Here is an 18,962-nt window from a genome sequence, read left to right on the forward strand (position 1 = left end):
AGGAGGGGCAGTCACCCACCCAAAAAATGCTCCACCTGCCCCACTAATAGCAAATATCCCCCCTGTACCAAGCACCGGCTTGTCCATATAGGCCAATTGCTAGAGTGCTAGAGTGGCACTTTGGCAATGGCAGTAAAATAAAGAAAAAAAAAACATACTGGAGTCTCTTAATTCTGTAATCACAGTGATTTGCTGACAAACGTGTCAATCATACTGCACTTGCAGCCAGAGAAACAGGACACCCTGGTCACCTGCCCCCAGCTCTTATGAGCCAGTGGTTGTCTGGCTAAATGATACCAATGTGAGGTTAAATAAACAATATCATGATCATTATTATAATCAGGTCCAAAAGGTTTAAATTATCTGGCTATGAATATAAAAAGAAAAGACAACTGAAGGAAGATATAAGGTATGTTTAATGCTTTGATATCAATTATTGCGCGTGTGTGTGTTGCTTAAGTGCAAGTTTACATTTTTTAATTATTGTGCGTATGATTCATTAAGGTTACCATCAAGACTCAAGTTTACGCCTAAAGTTAAACCATAATGATGAGCCCAATTTTTTTTTTTTTTATTATTATTATTATTATTATTATTATCTTTAACAGCGATGAAGCCGACACCCAGACCGCCGTTTTTCATACTGCGCAAAGCTAAGGCAAGAAAATCATGTCTATTCTCATTATAAACAGCAGGTTAAGCCTGCAGCGGGCCGTGATAGATGGGAGGAGTATTATATTTCCATTCAGACTTAGGGAGGGATGAGATGGATGGGGATGACCCAATGGAGCAGGCGAGAGCTAGATCCTCCCTAATCTGCTTTTAATTTCTTGAATTATTGCTGTCTGGAAGAAGCATGGCTGAGGTCATTCAGCCAAAGGAGAGGACATTAATCTAAGTAAGACTGGCAGTTCTAACACAATAAACTATCGATCGTTTTCCAAACGTTCTCAAAGGCTGCATTTGTCAGCGAACTGATTCATTTTCTACAGTTAATGCGAAACTGTGACATGCTGTCTTCACAGCCTGTTCGGATTATTCATAAGACGCATGACTACGGTTCAGCCGGACTAAAATCCATACAGCTGACAGGTTAAAGGTCTTGCTAAAGTGGTTTTGGCAGCTTCCAAAGACACTGAGCCTTAATGGCTGAGCCGCCGTCACCTGCAACACAAGCATGAGTTAAAACCGAAAGCGATGTTGAGACAAGCACGGACTATTCTTTACCCCTTAATGTAAACCGGTCAAACTATGAATTATTGATGAACGCGCTGACTTCGAAGAGCCTCTGAGGAATGTAAGAATGGGTATAAGTCGAGCTGTGAGATTGTAATGTATCCATGTACAGTATAAAGCAAGAGACAGGATCACGGCTTACCTTTAAGACGTGTGTAATGCTGCATAGTTATACACATCCTCATTTTATTTGTCGAAAAGGAATTTGTAAAAGGAATAGGGATGCAGGGACACTGGATACACAGCTGTGCATGTCTGTTGGATGATTTGATATAATGTTAAAATATATATATATATATATATATATATATATATATATATATATATATCTTTTTCAGAGAGACAGTGGGCAAAAAGACAAAGACTGTCTCTTACACCGTCTGCACATTTATAATTGTAGCATTAAGGGACTATCTCATGAAAAACTACAATGTAGAAATGGTTCATTGAATGAACAAGTCCATTACTTTTGATGGTATGTTGTGCCAGCCAAGATTCATGTCCCCTAAGCTGACCATAGTGCTGCATATGTTTAAAAAATTTGTTAAATTATACAGGGTATCCTTATTATTTATGGTGACTGTAGCCATCAGGTATACAGTAATGTGCAGAAATGTTAAACCCGCCTTATTTATTCATATTAAATTCAATAATGTAGATTTAATGAAAAAAAAAATAGGAGCAAATGTTTTACTGCGACAGGCTGCAAAGTGCGTAAAGATACAGTTTAATAATTGGTTGTTTATATAGCAACTTTAGCAGCGACCTCATTTTCCCTCTCGTCTGTTCCAACCATTCAGCATCAGCAGTGTCCTAATCACCCGTGTACTAATCACGTGCTTCTCACCTGGTTCATTCAGTCATGAACGATGATTTAAAAAAATTTTTTTAAAGCGGCTCAAGTGCAGGAGCTGGACAGAAAATTTGAGACAAAAAAAAAAAAACAACAACAGGAAGCTTTGAGAGCAATTTCTCAGGACTACATTAAGAATACAGGAAAGTCTGATTCTTAGGAAGCAAAATATGAAGCAATGAGGGGTGACAGTACTGTACATCTGAGTCATGGCGAGAAACAAGAAAAGGAGAGAAACTTCTGAAACGTCGTGAGTAAATTGTAAAATGATCCAGATACTGAATATTAAGTTCCTGATTACTCACACGCATGACTGAATGTACGGAACCGTAGAAAACAGGGTGGATGATTATGGACCCAAAGTTATATCTGGGTATTTTTAGGCCGATTGGTGCTACATGATAAATATCTCGAGTATTTTTTGAGTGTAAGTGGAAGCCACATGTGTGATGTCATAGTCACTTATTAAAACAGATTGTGTTTCAAGCCATTCAAGTCAAACTGGGACTTTTGATTGTGCAGAATAACAGAACGCAGTGATGAGAGTAAAACGACTTTAATTTCTCTATATAAATCACCTGCAGTGCGATCATGGCTCTGGCGTGCTGGGAAAACTTCCCACCTCGATTGGTGTCCAAGCACTAGTAAAACATTAGGATAAGTGCATTCGTGTAGCAGGGGATAGATATATAGAGAAGTAAAGAGCGTTTTTACTTTCATAACTGTGTCTTGTTATTCTGCACAATCAAAAGTCCCAGTTTGAATTGAACACTCTTCATTTATATTGTTCTTTAAAATATTTCAAGTGAGAATGTTGATCTCAATCCTTAGCAGAAATGTCCTGATTCGGAAGACCAACGGAAAGGTTGCGGGAGTCGAGACGAAAGGGTTATACAGGGTTTAAAGTCTGAAAATCATAATTAAAACGCTTACCAGTGTTGAGTTTTAGGAAACTAGCAGGCGAACATTATAATAATGCATGTTTTAGAGGCATATTTTAGATCCGGTTTTATAGAAAGATACGTATGTGAGTATCGTCTGCATAACTGTGCAAAACTGAGATTGCATTTCTTTATAATAAACCCCAAATGTAAGGGGGGGGGGGGGGGGGGGGGGAGCTTGCGAGGGGGGTGCCAAGAATAGGGCCACAAAGTGATCTCCAGAGAGCACCTTCAGCTGGAATCACATTAGATTTGTTTTTGCTGATGGTAACAAAATGGTGTCTGTAAGTGAGGAGTGCTGAACCAGGCAAGAGCCAAGTGTTTAACACAGACAGGGGTTCGCTTTAGTATGTCTTAAAATGTACAATTATACTTGTTTACTAGTTACTTGATGTCACTTAAATGCCTGTTTGATCATCTGATGCCTCGAGTTGTAATTATACTGATGTACTCACTCCACATGTGCAGAAGGATAAGCTAAATTGATTTCCGAAGTGCTTAAATAGTCCCCAGCAGAAATTTTTTAATATGTCAAAACATTGTGGTGAGGGTAATTGGGCGATGGTAAGGACGTTGGGAGAACATTAGTATTAGGTTGTTTTTGAAAGTTAGAATTACTGTGATTAAATAATGTCGGAAGAATATTGACTGCATGAGGGTGGGATAATGTTGAATGAATGCCCCTAACACAGTGTCTCGGGTCACTGTGGTAGAGCACTGCAGGCTTACCATGGCACATCTGGGCATCTGGGATGTGGTCGGATGTTGTGCCAGTGGATGATAATCTGAATAAATGCGTCAAATTGCATTCAACGTCAATTTATCCGTCGTTCTAACTTTAAAAAAAACATAATTATGAGTGTAAAAACTACCTTTATTTCCCTATACAATCCCCTGCTACACTAATGCACTTGTCTCAGCATTTCACTAGTGCTTGGATACCAATAAGGTAGACTATTCTCTCAAATCACGACCCCTTCGTAAGCTCTTGTGATGAGGAAAAACAACCCACGGAGTGAAGAGACCACACAGATGTTCATCCTCTGTATGGCTTTTATAGTTTTGTACATAAAATATATATAATCTATCTATTTTAGATATTTTAAAGGGTATATAGTGACGTTAAATACTCTGATTCAGAGCTAGCCTGCTCAGGCCAGAAAACCTACTTGGAGTCTTTGAGAGGCATTAATGTTACACCAGTGCAGTTATATCAAGACAACGGAATCAGGAGTTTTCTCTACATTTAGGGCCTTCGCACAAACTCAGAAAAAGTTTTCTCAGTATGCTGGAGCCATGATCGGACTGCCTGCTTCATCTCATCGTCACTGCTGAAACACTGGCCTCCCAGGAACTCCTCCTAGGAAAAATAGCCCCTTTCTTCAATAGAGATAAAAAATGTCTGGTTTGATTACCAAAAGTATTCTGCTTACATTACAGAGACAGGATGGGAGTTATTGCCACATCTCCTAAATAATAAATTAAATTCTTCTTTTTCCTTTTTTTCTTTAAGTTTATGTTTATCTTATTGTCACCTACTGGACTGGAGTGTAGAGCAGGAAAAAAAGATTATCACTTCTTACAAGACATAACATTTAAACAATCAATAAGACACTTAAACAACATTTTATTATGTACTATGGTAGTTTTTAGTATTTCAAAACCTGTAAGAAATATAGCTACTTAAGACAGCTCTGACGATAAATATGAATGCTATTTATTAGAATAGAATTCCTCCTTTATACAGGACAAGGGGCAGAGGCAGGACCAAAACAATCATAAGTGCAATGGAGTTTTTTGCCATTGATTTTATTGGTTGCTGACATCCTTTCAAATAAAATAGTTCAGCATGTACACCACGAACATAAAAAAGAATTAGATATTTGGAAATAGGAGGTCATGGCAGCGCACTGTGGCCTCCAGGGTCGAGGGTTCGATTCCCATCTCGGGTCTGTATGTGGAGTTTGCATTTTCTCCCATGCTTAGTGGGTTTCCTCTGTTTTTTTGTTTTCCCACAGTTCAAAGTCATTTTGGCAGATTGGGCTAATTGGCCTTCTGAGACACTGTATAGGATAAGCAGTATAGAAAATAAACATTTGGAAATCTATATGCAGTTATGTCACATCAGAGCACTGCAAAAAAAAAAAAACGTTTGCTTATTAAGATATTCAGCTGTCATTTCATGGCTGTTTCTCATTAGCAGATGTCAAAATGTTTTGCACAATCAGTTCCTGTTCTTCCAAATCACGACCTCTTGGTGAGCGCTTGTGATGAGAAAAACTCCCCACAGAGTCCAGAGACTGCACAGATGTTCATCATCCGTGGTTTAAGAGATTACATAGTGACGTTAAATGCACTGAGTCAAGCTAGGCTGCTCAGGCCAGAAAGACTATTTTGAGTCTTTGAGAGGTATTTATGTTACACGAGTGCAGATAGACTATGACAACGGCGTCAGAAGGTTCCTTTACGGTTTGGGCCTTCACACAGACTAGACTCTGCATGATGAACCTGCGTAATGAACGATGAGTTTAAACCCAGAACATTGCGTCTAAAGACCAGCCATGTTTGGATCTTTCTCCCACAGTACTCTTTTGCAACGCCTGTTTTGCATAAAATGTGTTGTGAAGGCAGGAAGCAGGTTGCCGATGTGATGTGATGATAGACTGAGCTGGAAGATTCTCTTCAAGCTAGAGATGTAACGCATGATTGCACAAGCAGTTAATAGGATGCGTTTTCTTTACAGATTGACTCTGGAAATGAGGATGGACTGGCGGTGGATGGTTCCTTTGTTTGTGCTTGGGATTAGAGCAGAGGTAAGCATTTCTATAAGTAGTAAGTATAAGTGCAAGGTTCTCTGTTTTCTGGTTATATTTTATTTGTTCCAAATGCATTATTTTGAATTGATACGTCATTAGCAGGTGTACAAATGGGCCAGTGACAAATCCCACACATTCTAATGTTCTAACTTCTCCATCTTAGTTACCAGTAATGCTAGAAACCAGCTCCTCTCTCCTCGCACAAGCCAAATCTTCAAACAAGGTAGCATCCTAATCCATCTGCACATGTTCCTTTTATACTGTATGATTTTACTTTACCTGCTATTACAGTTTATGTATCACTAGGGTAGACAAAAAGGCATAGTCAGGTCTTTGTGGAAATATGGTAAACACCCTCCTTTGTGCAATACAAAAGTGTCTACAGTACATGTGGTTTTTTTTTACAATGTTTGTTTTGCATAATATATTTCCATTGCTCACTTGTTTGCTCACCAATATATGCACAATATTGGACGTTGTACTTTTAGTGGCCTGGTTTTTGAATAAAGACAGAGACAAGAGCATTTTTATGCACATCATCCATAACATTGTAACCATTAACATTAAAACCAGCTAAGTTTTGGTTTGTCTGCTGGGCCTCTCTGCGGTGTCCTGTGGGGTCTAATAACTAATCACGAAGATGCAAAACAGAGAAACGCCACAACCCCTGTGGACTCTTGTGTATAACGTGTTGCTTATTGGTTTTATTTCACTTCCTAGAAACTGGACTGGCAGTGCTATTATTGTCCCTCAGTGTGGTTGATGGTTGATTGGATTGCACTGTATAATTTATAACTTTCCAACGCAGTGTAACGTAATTCATTTTAAAATACGCCATCCTTGGTCAACAATCCTTTTTGTGTGTGTTATGCGTCTGTAGACTGATGTAATGGCGAGCCCGGAGGTAAACAACAGCCAACAGGAGGTCCCTGATAATGTATACACCGACATTGGATCCACCAGACAGAAGATCATGACGGCACAGTTCGAGTGCTATCAGAAGATAATAAATGACAACAGCAATGTTAAAGGTACATATTTGACAGTAGCTGAATAGTGAAGCTTGAAGTTTCTTGTACCACAGCCCTATTTAATTCTCAGTTTTGATTGATTGTTTTATCTTATGTAACACCAGCAATGACTGGTGCAGGTTGCACGTAATATTTGATCATTTCGACACTGCTTTACTTAAAGATTTCATTCCATCATCTTTAGCTTCGGTTACACAATGTGGTGGCCAGTTTATGTGTGTAAATGATTCCTCATTCTCCCAGAACCACTCTTTCACGATCTGAATAAGTTCATGCCATCAGGAAAAAGTTCCATAGATGAGATAATCTGGTCATTCAGTACATTCAGGTCATCAACTGACATTTTATTGTGACATAACGTTGCTGAGCCTAGACCTGAGCAACTGAAGCAACCCCAGATCATAACACTGCCTCCTACAGTATGTCTACACATGATGGGTGCATCACTTCCTGCACGACCTTCATACCCCCACTCTGGGATAGGGTCAGTCTGGACTCATCAGACCACATGACTTTTTCTATTACTCCTAAAGCAGTCTTGCCTAAAGACTTTATCTGTAGTCTCACTAACAAGTGGTTTTCTTCCAGTACCTCTGAACAGTGGTTTAGTCCCATTCCCATGAGTTCTAATCCCATTGTGTGTGTGTTGAAATGCTCTTACGCTCACTATTAAATATAGCTATGTTTTTTAACTGCTGATTTTTTACCATACAACTTAACTTAGTGTTTAAATGATCATCACTCATGAATTCTTTTCCGACCACATTTCATCTACAAAGTTGACGGTTCAGCACCATCCTTCCAGGTTTTGGTAATATGTTGAAGGATTCTTAACCCAGTTCCGGTAACTTTAAATCTTCAAAGGGTGACTTTTTTTTAAGCTAGAGTCAGCCACGTAGACAACATTATCCCACGGTCATGTAGTCAACCGTATCCCAGTGTCATGTAGTCAACATTGTCCCAGGGCCATGGAGTCAACATTAGTCCATCGTCATGTAGTCAACGTTATTTCAAGTCATTCTAAATAAAAAAAAAAAACACACTTAAACCAGCACAGTCCCAATGGTCCCAATGTCCGTAATGATGACTGTATTACCATGACCACAAGTTTAAGACGAACAAAAATTCCTGCAGGGTTTTTGAGTCATAGATGAGCAGATGAAGACAGCCATAGTGAAGAGTTTGTTGCCATGGTATCAGTTCACGCTTCCAGTCAACATGCATATGTCTTGTTTTTTAAAGCTTTGATTAATTTTTGCCTCTGCTGGGGGAAATCTGATTGCCTTAGGTCTGAATCAGGTGTGTGTGTGTGTGTGTGTGTCTGTTGAGACTGCACTGAAAAAATAAAAAAGGAATTTTAAAAAATTAAAAGAATGAAAAAGATTTGTGGTATTTTTGTCCCCAGGGTAATGTAATCTCATTCAATGAAGGAATCGGTTTAACAAGCGTCTCATATATACAGTATGTAGTACTCGTCATTAATCAGTTAGTCCTGTCTTACTAACACAAAGCGTTCATGGTGAAATGACAAGCCTTAGGACATCCACTGAACGCTTGGAAACATCACGCTGATTGACAGCCCTGGAGTGAACTGCATAAACCTTACTCAGACACTTCAAAAATCATTAAGCACCTGGATGGAGTGTTGATAAAAGGCTTGAGTGGATGTGCGCAGTTTTATGGTTCGAAAACATTAAACGACCACGATGACTGCGGGATAATTACTGACATTTATCAAAAGCTCTTGCCATTGTTTTTTCTAATGTTCCTCTAACAGCTCTTCGTTAAAAAAAAAATAAAAAAAAGTGAACTAATCCTAAAAAAAAAAATAAAAAAAATGAACCAAGCCCTGCCAATATTACAGTACGTAGCTAAAGAGACATTTAATAAATAAAGGTCTGAGTTATGAAGATAAGTGGCTACTACAAACAAGATGACTTCAGGGAGAAGGTAATGTTGTACAGAAGGATTTCTCGATGGTTCTCATGTTCCCTGAAGTAGTTCTCATTGACATCTCTGTCTAATACAAACCTTAACTTAAGCGTTTTACATAGAAGTTTTAAGTGCTCATCAAGATAAAAAGGTAAAAAAAAAAAAATTTTTAAAGGAAAACATTATACAGTGCCATGAAAAAGTATTTCCATATTTGTCACACTTAAATGATTTAGATCAATCAATTACACAAAGATAACCAGAGTAAATACAAAATGCATTAGCCAGGGCCAGGTGTAGCTCAGTGGTTAAGTCATTGGCCTACGGTTTGAAAGATCCCAGGTTCAAACCCCACAACCACCAAGTTGCCACTGAGCAAGGTCCTTAACCCTCAGATGTGTAATGAGATGAAAAAAAAAAGAGCAAGTCTGCTAAATGCCTAAATGGGAGCTGTCTAAGACTTCTTGGCGCTATGTAAAAAAGTAAATTCTAAATCATGAATGAACTGGGATTAGCCACATTCTTTGGAAAGCTGAGTTTAATTTATGTTGCTACACCCTGGCCTGATTACTGCCAGACCTGTCGAATCAAGAAATCACTTAAATAGAACCTGTCTGACAAAGTAAAGCACGCTAAAAGATCTCGCATCATGCAGAATTCTAAAGAGTTTTAACATTTTGCCAGGTGTGTGTCCTCTTACATTTGGCATAAAACTAACACAGGGTTAAGGGCAAGGGCCCTAAACCTTATGCCCATCTGTAATACCCAATACATGCTCAGTGCAAGTCCCAAGGCTTGAGAAATGTGTGGGAATAGAAATGAGAGGGGGGGTGTAAACATTTGATAATCTGCTAAGTAGGTCAATATTAGCCATGTAAACACTTGATCAGATCGTTTCTCTATTTGCAGAATAAATATATTATTTCTGTGCATGTTTGCCCAACATTAGATGAGGGACATTTTTCCTTCAGTCTTGATTGATAAATTCTACTTTACTTTCATCCACTGAGATTCTGGCTAAGAAAATAAATGCTTTCTTTCCACACATAGGGAAGCATCTAAACAATCATACAGTAGATGATACTAGAGTACATAGAGTTATTGTAACCAATCATAACAAGGAAAAATACTTTTTCAACATACATGTAACAGGTTAAGTTGAAATCAGAATAATTTCTAGGAACTAGGAATTGACATCAAAATCAAATGCTTTAGTGTTTTATGACTTTGTTGAATAGCAAATTTAAATAAGCATGTTGAACTGAATGGGCGGCCCAGTGGTGTAGTGATTAGCACTGTTTCCTTGCACCTCCAGGGTCTAGGTTCGATTCCCGTCTCTGTGTGCATGGAGTTTGCATGTTCTCCCTGTGCTTGCTGGGTTTCCTCCAGGTACCTCGGTTTCCTCCCACAGTCCAAAGACATGTATACAGTGGGGCAAAAGAGTATTTAGTCAGCCACCAATTGTGCAAGTTCTCCCACTCATCTCACCAAGATGAGAGATAATTTTTTGCTCCACTGTATTAGGCTAAATTGCATTCCCAAATTGTGTATGTGTGCGCCCTTCAGTGGATTGGCACCTTGTCCAGGGTGTACCCCGCCTCATGGGCATAACTCTTCTGGGATAGGCTCCATATTTCTTGCCTATGTGACCCATTTATTATTATTATTTTTTTGCTCAGTCATGTTTGTATAGTTGGTTAACATGAACTAAAATTCAGTTGATCTTATTGCCTATATTGTGCTAAAAAAAAAAAGGGTGTGGGTGTGTCACTCTATACTGTACAATCCTGTGCCCTATATGTTTATTTAAAAAAAACAGCAAAACAATGAATGGCTGAAATGATTTGAGCTTTAAGGGGAACAGAAATCAGAGAAGTCTTGGATGCATATTGTTTCTTGACCAGAGTGAAAAGTCAGTCCAGTCAACAGCCACTGTAAGGCTAATTATAAAAACACATTCTTGTATCACATCCTTGCACCCCTGTTTGTGTTTTCCTGTTTATCTTAGCAGCTGGCCTGATATGTAACCGAACGTGGGACGGGTGGCTGTGCTGGGACGACACAGACGCGGGTGTCATTGCTCACCAGCATTGTCCTGACCACTTCCACGACTTTGACATCACAGGTAAATGTTTAACATCTATACAGCAGTTTAGTCATTTCAAGTAGCCTGTGGGAATGGGTTTGGTTAAACTTTAATCAAAAACACTGCTTTAGAGTCTCTTGGTGCTGTGTACAGTATGTGATCTCTGGTGACTTTAACATGCAGGCAGCCAATTGTAATTATAATAGGGCGATGCAGAAAATTGCTGAGATACTGATCAATAGCTAAATGTAAACATTAAACATCTGATAACCATGCTTTCAGCGACTTTGATCATGGTGTGGTTGTTGGTAAGAATTTTGGGATTTTTACACTAGAGTTTAGGTGCAAAAACTAAAATGTGGAGGGGGATCCAGTAAGCAGCAGATCTGTGGGTGGAAACACTGAGAGATCAAAGAATAATGGCCGGACTGGTTCGAGCTGGCACATAGCCAAATAAGCACTTTTTACAACCACGATGAGCAGAACAGCGTCTAAGCAGCCCACATACAGTAGAGTCCCAGTCCTGTAGGCCAAGAACAAGAACGTCAAATCGAACGAATGAACAGGAACATTTGATGAGAAAAATAAGAGAAGCTCTCGACCTGTACCTGCATGGTTTATGCATTGTGCTTCAGCTACACGATTGCCTGACTGCATAATTGTATGAAAAAATATAATTATACAATTCTTAAGGTGAATTTTTATATTGTGAAACGCGTTTTCTCATAGGAAATAATGTACATGCAGATAATCCGTTCCAACCACCCACAAATATTAATAATTTTACCAATTTCCAACACTATATTTACATTTTGCATATAAAAACAATAAAAACATTTAGACAGTAATTTTGTAAAGTTTTACAATATAAAATAAATAGACATTAATCTCACTTAATTTACGATTCCTCTTGGCACCGGCTGCTTTAAAACTGATCTTGCTAAAATTTCCCCAGACTCATGGTGATATGTCTTTACTAAATCTTACACAAAAAGCAAGCATCGTAGGTGCAAGCTGGACGTACGTACGCGCAACATTGACATAAGCTGGCGCTCGGTTCAGTTTCTTTTATTGCGAAAATTCTTCGTATTCTAAGGCAGATTTTAGCGAAATTTCAGTTCTTAAAGCTGTTTTAAATTAAGTGAGGCGGGGCATTCGTATTTCAGTTAAAGCATTAAGGTTAAAACGTTGATTTATAGTTAATATTTATATTGCTTTACACTCTATTCCAGCCAACAATATGGGGGAGTAGAGCTTTGACTCTTGTTTTGTTAATTGTTTTAAACAGAACTAGCCACTAAAGTGTGCATGGATGATGGCCAGTGGTTTATTCATCCAGAGAGCAACAGGACATGGACGAATTTCACCAGATGTAATGTGCACAGTAAAGAAACCCGAATGGTAAGTTCCCTCAATTCCATTTTTTATTGTCTGTTTCCCTCACTTCTTTCAATGTCCCAATGTACTTAGTACAAATTTTACTTTTTTCTTTCCCCAGAAATAGCCATATGGCTGAAAGGAGCGTATGGTTAAATCACAAGGGTCTCAGTGAAATAATTAAATGAGCATTAAATACCCCAGAACTTTGAAAGATACCAAATTGATTAACCTTATATGAGTCTTAGCTGAACTTTGTAATGCATTTTTACACCAAACGGAATTTGTAATTGGGAAAATGTGGAATTTGGCCTTGATTGCTTAAGTGACAAATTTCACGTTTTCTTTAATTTAACTAATATTTCACATTAATAGAAACTCCAGAGTCAGTGGTAAAGCTGAACATTTTTCCACTTACATTTTGCTGGACTTGTAGAACTTTAAGACAAAAGTGATGGAATAAGATAAGATTAGATAAACTTTATTCATCCCGAATAAAATTCTTTTGTCGCAAACATGCTCAATGCAGGCAAGAACAAGGGTTAAAAATAATTATTAGGGAAAAAAAAAAAATAATAATTATTAAAAATTATATTATTTATAATAAAAATATAATAATAATAATAATAATAATAATAATAATAATAGTAAATCAGTATATAATAAGTTCAGTTTAATAATAACAGTAGAATAGTGCAAAATAGATAAAATAAAAAACAATAAAATACAATAATATAACTATTATTGTAACTGGTTCTGAAAAGAAAAACAGTGGGATGAAACAAACATTTAATGACATACAGTACATATGTGTAATATTGCACGATTTGACTGAGGACAAAGTAACATTATTATTAATATTATTATTAATCCTGACAAATCACCTACAGAGCAGTGAAGTGTTGTACAGTCTTATTGCCACAGGTAGGAAGGATTTCCTGTGACGGTCAGTTCTGCATTTAGAGGCGATGAGTCTATTGCTGTGTGTGCTCCGCTGGCCCGTCAAGGAGGCATGCATGGGGTGAGAGGGGTTGTCCATGGTACCGAGAATAGCTGTTAAAGGTGTTATACAAGTTAGATGTGATAACATCAACTTGTTACTATGAACTTTTTCAACATTCAATTTAACTGTATTAAAAAATAAAAACAATTGTATTATAAAAATACTGCGTAATAAAACATCATAATTTTGCGTCAGGACGCATTTACTGCATGCCACTTTTTGTTTGTTTGTTTTTTAAATAGCTATAATTGCATGCAGGTGATTTATCCAATACTTAATAAATGCATGCGTTATAAATATGTTTTGTATTCAACATACAACATAGTATAGAAACGTAAAAAAACTGTGTTTATAGGATTAAACAATTAAGTTCAATTCAGTTTAATTTTATTATTATTTATTTTTTTACAGTGGACATTGTCACAGTGCAGCTCTATAGAATAAATATTATATATATATATTGAATATAAATTAAAATAAAAAAAGTTAAGTTAAGTAAAAAGATAAAGATTTATTAATTTAACTCTAATGAGCCGGTGGCGAAAAAAAAACTCCTTAGAGGGATAGTTTGTTTGTTTTTGTTTTGTTTTTAAATTACAATTGCAGTGCATGTGCAAAAATAAACTTGTTCTATAATTGTGTGATATAAGGTTAAAAGTGCTATTGTGTAATTTTAGCTAACACGACAGTGACTATGTTGAGGTCACTAACAGTTCATTACAGGAGACTTGCAAAAATGTTTCCTATAATTTTAGCCCTGAAACTGCAGTCCTGAGCCATCATACTGTGGCAAAACTGTTTACATTACATCCAGTCCAAAGCCCTTTTCATGGTTTCGAAATGGCACCGTTCTCACTATTCACATCTTTAATGGTTTTTCCATTTTAAGTAAAGAACTTCATGATGTTTCTTTTACTAATAACTGTTTATAGGAGCCTATTGGACATGATTGTTTAAGACTCTCTCCAGAGTTGGTACAGTAAATCCAGAGAAAAAAAGATATAAAACAAACAGCTAAGCTGAAGTCATCCAGTCAAAGAGCAAAAAATAAATAAATATGGATTACCCTTTAATCATTTGTAAAAAAAAAAAAAAAAAAAAACTATTTTCTTTTTTTCTTCCTTTCTTTTTTTCATCAATTAAGAAATACTCTAAATAAATAAAACACCTAACAAATCTTTTCCTCTACAGAAATAATTCTTAATGTTTTTGTGAATTTGTATATTTAAGAGAATAACCAGACAGGCCACACAAGAAGCTGTTTACAATGAGATGAAACGTTTATCCTTTTTGTTCCTCTCTTTCAGACGACAATAAACCTGCTGTACTTAGCACTGATAGGACACGGACTGTCCCTGATCTCCCTGTTAATTTCGCTTGGGATATTTTTCCATTTTAAGTAAGTGATAAACACGGTACAGAAGCAACGCACTGCGGTTACAGTGAAGATGTTAAAGATTTACTTACTTTGTGAAGATCATTTTTTTTTTCTTCCTGTTTTGTGTCTGTTTTTTTGGCAGAAGTTTGAGCTGCCAGAGAATCACCCTGCACAAAAACCTCTTCATTTCTTTTATTTTAAACTCTATCATTACTATAATCTGGTTAACGGGCGTGGCCAGCAACCAGGAACTAGTGCAGAGCAATCCGGTGAGCGTGAGCATTTGATCTACTTTATAGAAATACATTTGATCTGAATTTATCTGATTTAATCTGTCACCAAATTGGAAGGCTGTACCATCTCCTAATTGGATTTCTGATTTGAATCCGAATCTTTTAAAATCGAAATTTAAACAGCATGTGCAGATCCATATATTTTTGTAATATTTTTTGTTCAAGTTTGTGCTATTAAACTTGATTTAAATTCACTTGCTTTTAATTTGTTTGATTTGATCTAATCAATTAGGCTATTTCTTTATCTGATCTGTGTGCTTGAATTTGATCTAGAATTGGTCAAGTGTGAACAAATCTGAATTAATTATTTTGGGATTTTTCTGGATATACCATTAACTTGGATTTAATGTTGGACTTGATTTACTTATACAACATATCCTGATCAGAATCTGATTTAAAGTTTATTACTGAATCTGATCTGATAACCAGAACTAATTGGGGTTTTCCTCTGTGTGGACAGATTTAATGCAAATTTATCTGTGTGAATGAATGTAAACTTCATTATGTTGAAACTGTACCCAGTCAAAGTAACTGATCCTTATTTGATTTTCTTTTTGTTTTGTTTTTTTATTTTAGGATAAGGGAATAGTTTCAAACTATGGATATTGCATATTACTTATGGTACAGACTACTATGTTAAATGATCCCAATCTGGCAACTTTATCATTAACAATTCTGTTCACTGCACCTCTCGCAAGCATGGGGCAGCATAATTCCTACCCCAGTGGGCTTCAGGATATTTATTTTTCTGAATGAGCTCGGATTATACCGTATCTGATGTGATTACAATTTGACCTGATTAAATCAGTTGATCTATTCTGTGCAACACCAAATTAAATTGGATTATTTGAAATGACTCTGTAGCTAAATTTGATTCAATCTGGGTAATCCCAGTTTACTGTGAATTTAATAACCTTTATAATTAAATTTGTTAACAGCATGTTTATTTTTAAAAATCTCCCCTACAGACGAGCTGTAAAGTTTTGCAGTTTATTCATCTCTATCTTATCGGGTGTAACTACTTTTGGATGCTGTGCGAAGGAATTTACCTCCACACGCTCATCGTTGTAGCCGTATTCGCCCAAAAACAGCATTTAAAGTGGTACTATCTTCTCGGATGGGGTGAGTTCTCAGAATCTATAAGCTTAAAAACATATTAGGTCTGGTGTCAAAAAGAAGAAATGTCATTAACATTTATTAATCCTTAGAGAGCGATGATGTGACTTTTTTTTTTCTTTTTTTTCAGGCTTTCCACTTTTACCAACAACAATACATGCCGTAGCGAGAAGTTACTATTATGATGACAAGTATGTATAATTTAATTCATGTAGACGGTATCCTGAATATACCGTTATATATATGGTGTCGTTAAAATGGAGAAAATAGGCTGTATTTTGGCTGTATTTTGGCCAAAACTGCCAGAATACATTTAAGCAAAGGATACTGATCTAGAATCAGTTTTATATTTTATACAGTTATATAAAAGAGAGAAAAACTGATCTCAGATCAGCAGATCATTTTTAAATGTCTACAGTTTATATATATAAAAAAAATATATAAACTGTAGACATGGCCACTATGGCACAGTGGCGTTCACTGTACAGTATCTGCTTTACTTGCATTTTAAAAACACATTACAGTAAAAAAAAAAAAAAATATATATATATATATATATATATATATATTTTTTTTTTTTTTTTTTTTTTTTAGTGTAATGTATTTTTAAAATGCAAGTAAAGCAGATACTGTACAGTGAACGCGACTGTGCCATAGTGGTTAGCAATGTGGCCTTGCACCTTCAGGTTCGAGGGTTGATTCCCACCTTGTGGAGTTTCCTCCAGGTACTTCAAAACCCGACCCTGGAGGTTTAAGACAACAGTGCTAACCGCTACACCACTGTGCCATCTAGCTTTAGCAATTTATCCCTATTTCTGTTTTTATGTTACTGGTGCACATGGACCGCAATGTGCCTAGCAATCTGTTTTGTGCCAACAACAACTATAGTGGTTATAATTATCAGTTTTTAAAATATTTTTCGGCTGCCAATATATTTTTTTTTTACGTCTGAAAAAAGAATAAGACAAAGAGGCACAGTGTTTTATGGTTTGGTAATAAAATATCAGTATGTTCGTGTAATTACTGACACTTAACTCCTAACTTACATTCATGCTAATCTTTTCCTTGCAATCTGTAGTTGCTGGATCAGTTCAAACACGTCTCTGCTGTACATCATCCACGGGCCGATCTGTGCCGCGCTGTTGGTGAGCCGTCTGGAGTTGTTTTGTTCTTGGTGTTATTCCCTCACTGCGCACAAACTAATCATCCATCATGCTGGAGTGTTTAAAAGCATGTCATTTATATTCATGACAAGTCTTTAATGGGTGTTTCTCATGTTTCCTAGTTGTTACATGTTACCAATTATGTGGTTGTCTGCAACATTATTTCATCCTTTAACTGACAGCCGAAGACATTTAGCAGCACCAAAAGTGTACTCCATCGAAGAGGACATTGTTGCATGTGAAATTTGCAAGACATAAAACAAACAGTGTAATACATTGTAATACATTGTTGCATCTGAAATTAGTAATTCATAAAACAAATCCATAAATTGTTACACCCTCTTTCCAAACCACTGCACAAAAAAGATTTTATTATTGTAATAAGATTGTCTTCAGTAACAATGATAAACCTAGCTATAGAAAATGTATAGAGAGAAGATCTGTATTAGTTATTAAGGGTTTTGGGTTCAGAACCCCTTAATGCAGGACCCTAAATGTTCAACTATAAACAATTAGTAAATCTTTGTTTTATATCCTCAGGTGAATCTCTTTTTCCTGCTTAACATCGTGCGCATCCTCATCACCAAGCTGAAGGTGACGCACCAAGCCGAGTCGAGTCTGTACATGAAGGCCGTGCGTGCCACCCTTATTCTCGTCCCACTGTTGGGAATCCAGTTCGTCCTCCTGCCTTATAAACCTGCAGGACGGGTCTTCTCTGAGATCTATGACTACATCATGAACATCTTAATGCATTATCAGGTGAGAGTGCTCTCTAGCAACCTCTTTAGTCCACCCAGGCCAACGATGCTGATTGTATTTATTCCCACTTTTACAACCATGGTAGGACCTCTGATTAACATTCACACAGTACAGGCAATTTGGGAACGGCAGTTAGGACTGTGGGAAGAACCTGAATTACCCGGAGAAAACCCAGCAAGCAGGTGGAGAACCCTAGAGGTTCCAAAGCGAGGTTCCCCTAGAGCCCTAGAGGTTCCACACAAGGACATGGTATCTCTAGAGACAAGGAGTTCGAAGCATAGAAGAAAATTTAACTTTGAATTAATTTGACTTGCAGGAAATGTATCTGATGTAATAGAGTAATTAGCGATAGTACATAACAGTTCCAGAGTCTCTGGTTCGACTGTGGCATGTTAAATTTTCTTCTTATCTTCTCCTGCTTCCTCAGACCACCCAAGAACATTCCAGTAGATGATCTGGCTAAGAATAAATTAATAATTCAATCTAATTTACGCCATCTTATTCATGGGTTAAAAGATCAGTTTGTAAATCTTAAAGCCTTTTCTTCTTCTTTATTGTTTTTGTTGTTGTTGCTTTTTCTTTCCCATAATCACTGACAACTCCTCTGTATGAAATATAAACATCTCATTAATTCCTTTTGGGTGACATATGACAAAAACGCATCCCAATAGTATATATGTGGGGCGTTCAAGTCAAAACAGGACTTTTGATTGTCCAGAATAACAGAACAGTTATGAAAGTAAAAACTCCCGTTATTTCTCTGTATAATCCCCTGCTGCACTAATGCACACATCCCAGTGTTTCATTAGTGCTCAAGGTAGAACATTTCTCAGTATGTTGGCGCCGTGATCGGACTGCCTGCTTCACGTCTGAAATGCTGGCCTCCCAGGAGCTCCTTTAATGTCCCAATCATGTGGAAATGGCTTGGAGGTCAGAACTGTACAACAATTTTCAAGAATCAGGTGTTCTTTGAATGTT

General features: G+C 37.0%; 1 protein-coding gene across 1 annotated transcript in view; it reads left to right on the forward strand.

The window, feature by feature from the left end:
* Nucleotides 1-18,962, forward strand: part of calcrla (calcitonin receptor-like a) — a 31,139-nt gene that overhangs the window by 6,174 nt on the left and 6,003 nt on the right. Inside the window, exons 2-11 of the mRNA XM_053496422.1 lie at nt 5,774-5,843; nt 6,727-6,877; nt 10,818-10,934; nt 12,184-12,296; nt 14,583-14,674; nt 14,796-14,922; nt 15,915-16,068; nt 16,193-16,253; nt 17,141-17,207; nt 17,766-17,984. Of these exons, the coding sequence (XP_053352397.1) occupies nt 5,787-5,843; nt 6,727-6,877; nt 10,818-10,934; nt 12,184-12,296; nt 14,583-14,674; nt 14,796-14,922; nt 15,915-16,068; nt 16,193-16,253; nt 17,141-17,207; nt 17,766-17,984 (1,158 nt within the window). The 5' untranslated portion in view covers nt 5,774-5,786. The remainder of the gene's footprint in view (nt 1-5,773; nt 5,844-6,726; nt 6,878-10,817; nt 10,935-12,183; nt 12,297-14,582; nt 14,675-14,795; nt 14,923-15,914; nt 16,069-16,192; nt 16,254-17,140; nt 17,208-17,765; nt 17,985-18,962) is intronic.

This window comes from Clarias gariepinus, chromosome 5, assembly GCF_024256425.1.
Source record: "Clarias gariepinus isolate MV-2021 ecotype Netherlands chromosome 5, CGAR_prim_01v2, whole genome shotgun sequence".
NCBI lineage: Eukaryota > Metazoa > Chordata > Actinopteri > Siluriformes > Clariidae > Clarias > Clarias gariepinus.